The sequence below is a fragment of the Thamnophis elegans genome, chromosome 16 (assembly GCF_009769535.1).
Source record: "Thamnophis elegans isolate rThaEle1 chromosome 16, rThaEle1.pri, whole genome shotgun sequence".
Classification (NCBI taxonomy): Eukaryota; Metazoa; Chordata; class Lepidosauria; order Squamata; family Colubridae; genus Thamnophis; species Thamnophis elegans.
The window spans coordinates 37558626-37569899 of record NC_045556.1 but is presented as its reverse complement, the minus strand read 5'-3'; the positions used below and the strand labels follow the sequence as shown (position 1 = coordinate 37569899).

At 63.4% G+C, this 11274-nt stretch overlaps 1 protein-coding gene across 2 annotated transcripts in view; it reads right to left on the bottom strand.

Moving 5' to 3' along the window:
• Nucleotides 1-2308: 2308 nt before the first annotated feature.
• Nucleotides 2309-11274, bottom strand: part of EXD3 (exonuclease 3'-5' domain containing 3) — a 33439-nt gene continuing 24473 nt past the window's right edge. For both annotated transcript variants that reach the window (XM_032232932.1, XM_032232933.1), the window contains 2 exons: nucleotides 5328-5418; nucleotides 2309-2720 (listed from right to left, as the gene is read on the bottom strand). In XM_032232932.1, the coding sequence (XP_032088823.1) occupies nucleotides 2410-2720; nucleotides 5328-5418 (402 nt within the window). In that variant the 3' untranslated portion in view covers nucleotides 2309-2409. The remainder of the gene's footprint in view (nucleotides 2721-5327; nucleotides 5419-11274) is intronic.

Sequence of the window (11274 nt, the reverse complement as noted above, 5' to 3'; positions counted from 1 at the left end):
GGGCCTGTCGGCGGGGGCGGGGCCGGCGCGGCCTCATTACCGTGAACCCGGGAGCGTGGGAAAGTCTTGCGCCTTTCTTCCCAGCCGCGGGGGGGGCGGGGCCGGAGGGGCGGGGCGCGCGCGCACACGCGGGACTCGCGGGGGGGGGAGGGGGAGATGGCGCGCCCGATTACAGCTCGCTGCGGAGAAACGCCGCCGGCATCTCCGCCGAGATCTCAGGCGGAGAAGTGCAGTTTCGCTTCTGCCCGTAGCGAGCGAGCCCCGTGCAGAGGCGGCGGCGAGAAAGCAGCCCCGGCGGCGGAGACCGAGGGAGGGAAGGGGAAGGGTCCCCGTCCGTCCGGAGAGGCAAGCGGGGCCAAGGGAGAGCCACCCTGGCAGGGACGCCGACTGAGGGCTTTTGCGGGGGAATCCTTGGCTGGCCCTCTGCAGGGCGCATCCTGCCAACTGATCTCTCCTGGGCAAAGGGGGCACCGTGAGGGGCACAATCGAGGCCCTCTATCCTCATCGTCCACTCTTCGCAAATGAGAAGTGCACAATTTCTGCCGGTCTTTGATGTCGCTTTTGTCCCTTTCTCCAAATGCCACTCAAGGCCAACCTTCCAGGCCTCCTTTCGTGCCCAAGGAAAGCTGGTGCCCAATTCCTGGGCACCAGGGCCAGCTGTGTTCTGCCTCCTCTCCCCCTGCGGGATCCCACCTGCAGCGGTGGTACTCCAAACCTTGGTCCTTTTATTACCAGGGGACGCAATGCCTGTCTGGGCACCTCCGGCCTTGTGGGGGAGGAGCGGGGCCCTCTTGGAATCCAGAGCTGCTTTTTGGGGGGGGAGGGTTGGCAGACTGTGCCAAGAGGCCTGGCCACCTCCCTCCTGCGGATGCCAAAGGCCGGAAGGGTCAACGTCCTCTGGAATCGAGCGAGCTTCTCTCGAGATGCTCAGAAACCGCTTCCTGCCCTTTGGCTGGCTGCCTTGGGGACAGGACGAGGGAGGGAAATGAAACTTCCTTCCGGAATTACGGATCTCCTGTGCCAGGAGAGCAAACCAGGCCCCCAGCACAACTTCCCCACCGGGAGACGGATGGGCCTCTGGCCTCCTGCAAGGGCTGCTCTCGAGGGCACCTTGAGCTCCTTGGGAATATCCGAGCGAGCCTTCATCCTTGGCAGAAGTGTAACTTTAAACATCCGATGCTTAAAAGTAGAAAAGGCCTCTTCCTAAAGCTGGTTCTTGGTGAGCAAAATGTGGTTGGAAAGAAGTAACACAAGAGAAGCAAAACTCCATCGCTTAAGTAGCACTGTTGTTTATTGTCCTATAAACTGCAGCTGAACATCTGAATGCGTAAAAATTCATATTTTGCTTGCACAAATCTACCACCCCCGGCAACGTTTACACCATGACCCAAAGTGGTGAGATCTGTTTGTCCCGCCCTGCAGAGGTCTTTGCTCTTCTGTGAAGCGAGGGGGGGTGCGGCTCTTTGGGGGCAGGGGGGACAGAGCCAAAAAAGCGCCTGGAGGAGAGAGAGAGCGCGCTGTCCTCCAGGCTGAAGGTCCAGATTCCTCAACGCAGCCTAAAGGTCTCCCTGTGGAATCTCCTGGCAAAAGCTCAGAGGAGAAATGGGCCAGCAAAGAAGGGGCAAGAGGAGGGGAGGGGGGGTGGGCTGGCTGGGATCAAGGGAGACATTTCTTGCCAGGGCCTCTTATCTCCAGAGAAACAGCGACGGGGGGGGGGGGGGGGGGGGGGGGAGATACAGTTCTACAGCAAAGGCTCCAAGTTGCACTGTGCAGATGGGTGTTGTTGGTGTGTGTTGTGGAAGCCCCCAACCCACAAGAGAACATTTGGTCCTGGGATCTAGGATGCAAATGCTGCTACCAATCCATCTCACCCTAGAGGCCGGGGGGGGGAGGGGGGGCTGGTCTGATGGCCAAAACAGCCCCGGAATAGAGGCCGAAAACCCTTCCAAAGATCCCTCTGAGAAGGGGGTGGCCTGCCAACATGCCCTCCTGCCGTGAGGGAAGCTCCTGGGGGCCCCCAGGGTCACCCGCTTCCCTGGGTTCCACCACAAAACCGCACTCGTCTAAACCGTGTTCGACTAAATCGCGTCACTGACGTCATCAACAGGGCGACAACAACCCTAACCCTAACCCACGCTGTAAACCCTAAACCTAATCCTAAACCTAAACCTAACCCTTAACCTAACCCTAACCCTTAACCTAACCCTAAACCTAACCCTAACCCCAAACCTAACCCTTACCTTAAGTTGAATCGGCTTGCTTTCAAAGTGCTATTTAAAGCGCCCTTCTTTCTCCGCGCTCGCTGTTGTCGCCCTGTTCATGACGTCAGCGACGCGGTTTAATCAGGCGCGGCTTAGTCGAGCGCGGTTTTGACAGGTCACAGCTTCCCTGCGCAGAGCCCCACCCGCTTCAGCTCTCCTCCGGCAGCTCCAGCACCTCCCTGAACTGGGAGACCAGGCGGCCCAAGTGGGAGCCCTCCCAGAAGACCTGGCCGCACTGGCTGCAGCAGTAGAAGCAGGCCAGGTCCTCCTGGCACAGCACCCCGGGTGGCACGGCCTCGACTCTCAGGCGGACGCCAGTGGGCAGCAGGGCGGGTTCGTCCCCTGGGCCTGCTGCTTCTGGGCCCTGCCAGGGTGGGCTGCGGGCAGGCGGAGGAAGGCCGAGGCTGCAACTTTGAGGCTCCAGGCTGGTGGTGGGGCCGGGGTCTCCCAAAAAGGCCTCTGCAAAAGAAAGAGCAGCTTTTAGCCTTCCCTGCTCTTGGCCACTGGCCATGGGGGGGGGGATCTGCTGCTTCCCACTCCTGGCCTCCCTCCTCAGGGGAAGACCCCCTTCTACTGGGCTGGAGGGAGGAGCGGTGACCGAGTCTCTGCATCCAGGCAGCCCTGGGCTCTGTGGGCGAAGATCTCAACCCACCCACCCACTTTCAACCGTCTTCTCTGCCACCGCGGCTGCCCTGAGAAGCCCTCGGGAGGCTGTGGGGAGATCCTGAACCTGCAGCCTAAATGGGGAGATTTCTGCTGATGCCTTTCTGGTGTGAACTGCAGCCGGTGCAGCCAGCGTGGGAGAGCGAGAACTCTGCCGGTGACTCTGTCTCCCCACTCAAAGGGGGCTCCTCCGCCACCCACCCTCCCCGCTCTGCTCCTCCAACTCCCTCCCTTCCCAAAGAAAACCCCCTTTGTCTCTGGTGAGACGGCAAGGAGCTGACCTTTTGGCATTCTCTGCATTGGCCGGGGTGGGGTGGGGGCTTTTCCAAGGCAGAGGGGCTTTGAAAAGAACTCCTTGGAGGGGCGGGGGGGGGAGCATGGGATGGAGGGGGCTTTACAAGTTCCTCATTGACAAACGGCCACTTTGAAGTGCTTTTGTTGTCGGTGACCCTTTGAAGTGTCCCTGGCAAGAAAGGCCAAACGGCCCCCGTCTCCCCTTCCTGTGTAAAGTCACAACAACAACAACAACACACACCCACACCCTCCAGATAGGAGCAATTTGGCCCATTCACAGGCCGCAGGTGTAAAAAACAACCCTTCGGCATGTCAGAAACGGTCAAAATGCGTCCCTGAAAAGGTGACGGTGGGGAATTTGGCACTGTCTCGGCTTCCGCAATAAGCAGGAAAGGTGCTAGTCCTCGGGAGGCCCAACCCAGCCACCTCTCCCGCTTCCCCAAGGAGAGCCAGCCCTGCTCAGGAGGCTGAAGGTGTGCGTGCAAAGTCAGGGCGGCTGCCTGGAGAGAGGAAGGCAGAGGTTGGGGCCATAAAACCCGCCCGGGTCTTAAGAACACACCTTGGGCGCGTCCTTGGCAGTCCAAAGGTCCAGAGAGGAAAAGCACCGTCTGGGCCTCCCCTGGGGCCCTGGGCATCCTCTGCGGGGCCAAGAGGCCCCCGTTCTCTGGCTGAAGGGCCAGGGCAAACCCCCTCCACGCCCACGGCCCTGCTGTGTGGCCCAAAGGGCAGCCGAGGGAAGATGCCCGCGGGCATGCGGAAGGGGAAGAGTGGTGACCCTCCTGCTTTGGGTCTGTCAAGTCCAGATGCCCAGAAGGACCCCTCCCTCCCCTGCTCCCCTCTCTCCGTCTGCTGGTTCTCCCTCTCGCCCTTCTCTTTTCGGCAGGCAAGCAGCCAAAAGGCAGGAGGGCTGCCCACCGTCTGCGCTCGGCCAGGCCTCAAGACGGAGGCAATGTGGGCCACAAGGCTGGCACTGCAGCCGCGGGCAGATCTCTTGGGGCTGGCGAGGGGATCCCGGGCAAAGCAGGGGGAGGCACTGAGACTCGGGAAGGAGAAAGAGGCGGGAAGCCTGGGAAAAATCTGCACGGAGCCCCGGGTGAAAAATTCAAATGAGTAATTATACCACAATTAATTGTCCTCTCCTAACGTGCAAGCACAGTGGAAATGGAAAGAAAACGGCAGGCCTGGGGTGGGTCCCGGAAAGAGCAGCAGCCCAGCTCCGCTGTGCTCAGTCCTCTTCCAGGTCAGCGGCCCCTTTCCCCTCCCTCCGCGGCTTCTCTGGGGAAGGGGCCCTTGTGAGAAGCCGGCAGCTCCACCTTTTGAGCTGCAGCCAAAAGGGGCCGGCTTGGCCACTTCTCACCAGGCAAAGGGGGCCCCGTCCCCCCTGCAGCAGCAGAACCAGCCCCGCAGCCGGCCTGGCTGAGCCGCCCGGGGAAGGATTGGGGCAGACCCCTCCAAGGCAAGAAATGTGGGCAAGGTCTCCTTGGCCCCCAGTTGGTGCCAGAGGAGTGGGCACGTAAGCCTGGCATTGGGTGGGTGGGGGGAGAAGTGGGCAGCCGCTGCTTCTGCTCCTCTGCTCTGCCCCTCTTCCTGCAAGCTGCCTGGGGAGGGGAGGGGAGGGGGGTCCCGGAGGGCGCTTCCTATCCTTCGTGGGAAGGAGGAGAGGCCAGTGAGGGAACCAGCCAGGTTCTTCTCTGCTTCTCAGGCCTTTCCTGAGAAGGAAACCTGTTCAGCCAGCTGGGTCGGTCACAAGAATGGCAGCCGGGGCAGGGAAGGTCTCAGCCAAGCGGGTGGCCCTCCCCTGCGGGACGTCTGGGGCTCTTGGGGAGGGGGGGGAGGAGGACCCTGCTGCTGATGCATCCCACCAGGAATCCAGAGACGGCAGCCCACCAGAGCAACCCCCGGCCTGCACCCTCCGCTTTGGGACAGCCAGGGAGGGGAGGGGCTTTCCTGCCCCCTCCTGGGCTCCCTGAAGTGAACCCCCAGCCCTGACCGCCCCCACCCATTTCCCCCCCAAAAGGGGACTTTCCCTCATGCTCCCGTGTGCTCTGAGGCTTCTCCGGCCGCCAGGTAGGCTTCAACGGGGTTGGAGGACAGCCCCCCCCTGCATACCTGCGTCCTCCCCTGTCCAGCAGCCGCCCTGTTCCCTCAGCAGCGCCATGTTCTCCTTGGAGACCCTCACGTAGCGGTTGCAGTTGCAGGCCTGTGGGGAGGCAGAGGGAAGAAGCCTTCGTGAGGCTCCCCTGGGCTCCGGGGCCTTCGGAAGGGAGGGGGGCCCTGGGAAAGCTCGGCTTGCAGCCAAGGGGAACAGAATCCACCCCGGAGGAACCACAGTCCAGCCCCCTCTCCCTCCCCTATATCTGCAGTGGGGTACCCTGAAAAGTGGGTGGTGGTCCCGCTCTGCCTTCCTCTTCTACAGCCACCTCAAGCATTGTGTCTGAGGAGCCCCAGTTTAAGGGCAGCCGTGAGGAAGCCCCCCCTCTAGTTTAGGGTTAGGGATTCCACAGCCCCCTTCGCAGCCCCTCCTGCCCTCCCTCTGGGGGCCTCTCCCCCCTGGGCTTCCCCTTAGCCATTTCTGGGATGTGGCCAGCTGGGGGCCCGGTGGAAGCTAGATGTGTTTTCTGGGGAACGGATGCTGGGATGCCTCGGGGACTCCCAGAGAGACCCCCCCCCAGGCACAAAAGGCCTTGCCGGTTGTCCCGGGGGCCCTATGGGAATGGAATGGCCGGAGAACTGGCCGGTGCGAAGGGGGCCTCAGTCCAGTTCAAAGGCCACCGAAGGAGCTCTCCACAATGGGCCTGACCTGGTTTTTCCCACCACCATCAGCTGAGCAGCCACTGGCTCCACCTGGGGAAGGGAGCCCTTCGGCCCTTTGGGGGAGCCAGGCAGAGGCCCGAGAGGGAGGCTGGCGTGGTGCCCGCAGCCACTCCCCTGCCTCAGGGCCCTGGAGGCCCGGTGGGGGTGCAGCTCTCTGGGGCATCGGGTCTGAATCTCCCGGGAACTTCCCCGGTTTCCTCACCTGCACGGCAATTCCTGTTGCCAAACACTCTTTTCTGGGAAGGGCGGGGCGGCCCTGAGAATGACTCTCCCCGCTGAACCCCTCCCACTTGGAAGGCAGCAGCAGCAGGGAACCTGTGCCCAGCCCCAGCCCTGGGAACGCTCCCCAGCGCAGGTTTCAAGGATGACGCGGCTCCCACCGTTCCGATGGGAAAATCTCCCACAGGGCTGGGCCGGCTGAAGGCCGACACCTTGTCAACTGAGAAGCAAACGGGGAAGCCGTTAGGCAGGGGTGGCCCCGCCCGGCTCGCCAGCTCAAGCAGTGCAGGCAACCTGGGCTGGGGGGGGGGGGGGGAGACAGGGGGCAGGCACCCTGCACTTCTCTGCAGCCGCTTGCTCTGGCTCTGGAGGGAGCCAGAGAGACCCGGAAGCTTCCCCGTTTCCCCTTCGTGACCCTGGGAACAAAGGATCCCACGCGGTGGATGGCATCTCCCCGAAGCGGGGCACGGCGGGTGCTCCCTTCCGCACGGGGCCTCTGGGAGAGCTGGCAGAATCTCAGTCGCTCCTTCCAAGCCAGGGACGGGCAAAGGTCCACAGGCGGTTCTCCAGGGAACCCCGGGACTGGCTCCTTGAAAGCCAGAGCAAGAGGAGGAAAGGGGGTGGCACAAGACCCAGTTCCAGCAAAGTCCTCCTGCCAGGCCCTCCTGGCAACTCTCGGGATGCCAGGCGTGGTTTCTCTTCTGCCCAAGGCCCTGCAGCCCCTGGGGCCGCCCCCTGCTCCCCTCCCCTCTGCCGGCCCGGCAGGAGAGGCCGTGGGAAGCGGGGCCTGCCGTGACTCGGGAGCCTCTGGAAAGCTTGGCTGGCAGGAGGGTGCCAGCCCAGTCCCGCTGCTCAGGGCCCGTCTGAGCTTTGGCATTGATTCAGGCTGAGCTGGCAAGGTTGGCCCGAGTGTGGGAACGGCCGCCAGCACTTCCTCCTCACCTGAGCGAGGGCACCAGCGCAGCACCTGCTTCCTGCCTCTTTGGGACCTGCCTGCTGCATGTCCTGGGCCGCACTGGAAGCCCCCAGGCCCAGCAGGGAAGCCCAGCAGGGCTTTGTGCCCACAGAAGGTGCCCCTCCGGCTGGACACGGCTGCTTCTGTGGGGCTGGGGAGGGGAAGGAGGGAGGGCCCCATGAGAGGGTCTGTACCTTCCCGGCTTCCTTGGGCTGCTCTGCAGAGGGGAAAGGGCTGGCAGTGAGCTGTGCAGTGTGTCTTTTCACACTCACACACACACACACGCTAAGGGGGTGAAGGGCAGCCAAAGGGATCTGCTGGTTGCAGCTGGTCTTCCCTGCGGCCAAGGATCCCACCACTGTTGGGGAAGGGCTGTGGCACCAGGCGGCTTGGGCCGGGCTCCCCAGAGCAGAGTTCAGCCGGGGAGCCCAGCGGCTTCTCCTCCTGGGCCCATTAGTCACACATTGCTGGGAGATGCCTCATGGGCTCAGACACCCCCCCAGGAGCCCAGCCCTCTTCCCGCCCTGGGATTTTCCAAGCTCAGCTCCGATTCCCCAAACAAGCCCACGCCCCCCCCCCACCCTCAGCACTTGCTCTCCTCGCCTGCCCCCCTACCCCCACCCCACCCCCCCCGGCCCTGGCAAAAGGACCTGAGCAAATCAGCCACCCAGAGACATTTCCTGGGGGCCCCCTCTCTGCAGCCAGCTGTGGAGCAGTGCGAATGTGTGGCAGTTGGGGGGGGGATAAGGAAGGGACCGAGGAGGGTCCATGTATGTGTGTGTGTGAGAGAGAGAGGGAGGGAGGGAGGGAGAGAGAGAGAGAGAGAAGAATGTCCTCCCCCCACTGCTTGGCTGGCCTTCCAGAAACCCCCTTCAACACCCAGAGCAAGAAAGGCAGAGCTTCCATTCACAGGTAGACTGCATCTGAGGCTGGAGTCCCCCCTGAAACCTCTGCAGGAAAGACGGCTGCCGCTTCCACCCCCAAGGAGGCCCCTCTTTACTCGCCTGCCAATCCTGCCCCCCCCCCCCGGTCTCAGGCAAGCTGGCCGGAGAGAGTGTCCGGAGCGAGGGCTGCTTGTGCCCGTCCTCTCCCTGTCCGCCAGAAAGCGGGGAAGCGGACACAAGGACGCCCTTTAGAAAGCGTGAGAAAGGAAATACGAGCGAGCGAGGCCCAGGAGCAACGTAACCCATCTAGCGGAAACAAAGCCCCCCCCCGCCCCCCCGGGAGAAGAAGGAGAGAAACCGGTTCTTCGCACACAAGGTGGAACAATCCGGGAGCAGAGAAGGGAAGAGGCTGGCTGGACAGGGAGGGCCGAGGCTGTCAAAACCGCCAGAGACCCAGGAGGCAACCGGCTCTTCCCGGCTGCTCTCGCCACGGGCGGACTAACATGCCCATCGGCCACAACCTCAGCCTCAAGAAGCAGCAGCCAAGAAGGGCACAGCAGGTGCCGGCTGGGCCAAAGGGGACAGGCTGCTCGGGGCAGGGGGGAGCGTCTGGGCTCCAGGGGAAAAGGGAACCCCTTCCTCATCCCCAGGCCGGCCTTGCTGGTACCCTCCCCAACCCCCGACTCCCCAGCCGTTCTGTGGTGGGCCTCTTGTTGGGGGGAGGGAGACAGAGACGGGGGGGGGCAGAGGGAGGGAGGGGTTGCTGTGTCAGGGGAGGCCTCCCCCGTGTGGGATCCAGCACCCAGGGGAGGAGTTGAACAAGAGGGGAACGCAAGGGAATGCATCCCCCCCCATTGTACACACACATACACCCCATGCTCGAGGCCCAGACCCTCCTGGAGAACCCCCACCCCCAAGGCTTCTCCCCTGACAGGCTGGAAGATGACGGAGGGTTCCTGGGGGCTGCTTCAGGGGGCTGCTCCCCCCTGTTCAGGAAACCTGCCCCAGAGCTTCCCGGCTCCCCCCACCAGCAGCCGGCCTTTCCACAGAAGGCAAAATCAGTGTGTCCAGGCAGAGCCATCCAAGGCTCACGCTGAGAAGGCCGCCTCGCTGCACTGGCGAGGGCACAGCCCAGATGTTCCCAGCTGCTGCAGACCCCCTTTTCCCAGGGAAGGCGGAGGGGAGGCGGGCTCTGGCTTGGCGCTCCTTGCCTTCGACTCCTCTCCCTTCCCCTGCATGGCAACAGCAGTGCCCCGTCTGCGCGGCCCACCCACCCCTCCCCACCTCCTCTGCTCTTCCCTACTCACTGCGGTGAAGTTCTGCCCCCCCCAAAGACACCCCCATCCCTGGCAAGGGATCCAAAGCAACAGACGACGGGCTTGCCCAGAGGGGCCCTTCCTTCAAGGGCCAAAGAGGGAGACTGTGGTGCCTCTTCTGGGGCCCCCAAGACCAGCCCCTCCCTTCTCTGCAAGAAGCAGAGTAGGACTGGCACCCGGAGCCCGGGGAAGGCTTCCAGGCTGCTCCTGCCATGGGGAAGAGTTTGGCAGGGGAGGGGGCTTCCTACCCAGGAAGGCCTTGCTGCCCAGTTGACCCAGGTCCATGGTCCGTGGGGCAAGCATAAGCCCCATGGCCAGGGGGCTGCCCCCAAAGCAGGGAGGGAGCTTCAGCCTCTCCGGAGGGAGGAAGAGACCCCCGCCTCCCCTCCCCAATTAATCCCTTTAAGTTAAACTCTTTGGCAAACAGACGGAGGACGACCAGGATTTGGCCACCAACCCTGGGAAGAGAGCCAGGCGGCCCCAGGAGCTCAGAGGTCGCTGGGGCTGAGGCCGGGGGGGGGGGTCTTTTCGGTGGAGGGGAAAAGGGCAAAGAGGGAGAACCCCTTTGTGGGCCTGCGGCGGGGAGGGGAGACTCCTTTCTGCTTAGTGGTTCTTGCCCCGCCCGAGGAGCCTGCCACCGCCTCCCCAGAGATGGGACTCCTCTAAGCAGGCTTGCCCCTCTGCCTGCTTCTCCCCTTCCTCAGCCCCACTCGGCCCGGCCTGGGTCCCAACTGCATGCCCACCCGAGTGCCAGTCCTTTCCTTCCTCCGCTCTGTCTGCTGGGCTTGGGCAGGCCAGGGTGCCAGGGGCAGCTGGCAGGGACAGGAGGACACCGCTTGGGAAGCTCTCCATTTGCCGCTGCCTCTGGCTGTGCTCAGCCGAGTGGGGACGCCCGTGCCCGCCTGCAAGGGGGGGGGGGCTTCCCTGGCCAGGGAAACGGGGGGGGGGGGGGAGAGGAAGCGCCTGGGCCGGGCGGACATGCTTTGAGAAGACGGCCCCCTGGGAGCCGAGTGTGAGAACCTGTCGACTTGCTAAGCAGTGTGGGAAAGTGGGGGAAGGGCGGGCGGCTTTGAGCAGCAGCAGGGAGGAAGAGGAGAAGGCGGCCCGAGGAGGAGCAGGAGCAGGAGCAGCCACCACCACCACCAGAACAAACCCCCCCCCCCCCAACAAGGCAGCCTTGCAGCTCTGTTTGGAGGGGGGAGGGAGGGTGTCAGAAGCATGAAAAGCACCGGGCCCTGCAGCGTTTGTTGCAAAGGGGGCAGAGAAGGGCTTCAATTTGTAGCAGTCCCAGGGAGGGGAGGGAGGGAGGGAGGGGCTGCCTGCCCTCCCTGCAGCAGCACCCCCCCCCCCCCACACACACACGTACCTTGCTAGCACAATGGGGCTGGGGGCTGAATCCACATGCCCTCTGCCTGCGGAGAGAAAGGAAGGCAGGGGGAGTGGAGCCTCAGCCAGAGGCTGCCTCTTGCCTTGCCCGCCTTCAGCCCACCGTCGGGTGCCAGGGAAGGATTCCCCAATGCCAGGAGCCAAGAGCCCTCTGGCGAAAGGGACATTCGGGGCACTTCAGTTAAATCAGAGGAAAAGCTTCGTGTCCTGTTCCCCACCAACACCACCACACACACACAGAAGCCACAGCACACACAGACCAAAGCTGCCCCTTCCTCCCGCCCCCCCCTCGGGTCTAGGCAAGGGCTTGTGGGTCCCTGTTGGCCCCCATCCTGCTCCATGCGCTCGGTGGGTAGGAGGAGAGCGTTCCCCCCAGAAATCCCCCGAGGGAAAGGAGAAAGCTGGTTTTCTGGCTCTCTCAGGTGCTTCCGGAGGGACTGACGTCACCTCGGCTGTCAGAAAGGCGCTGGGAGAGGAAGTGC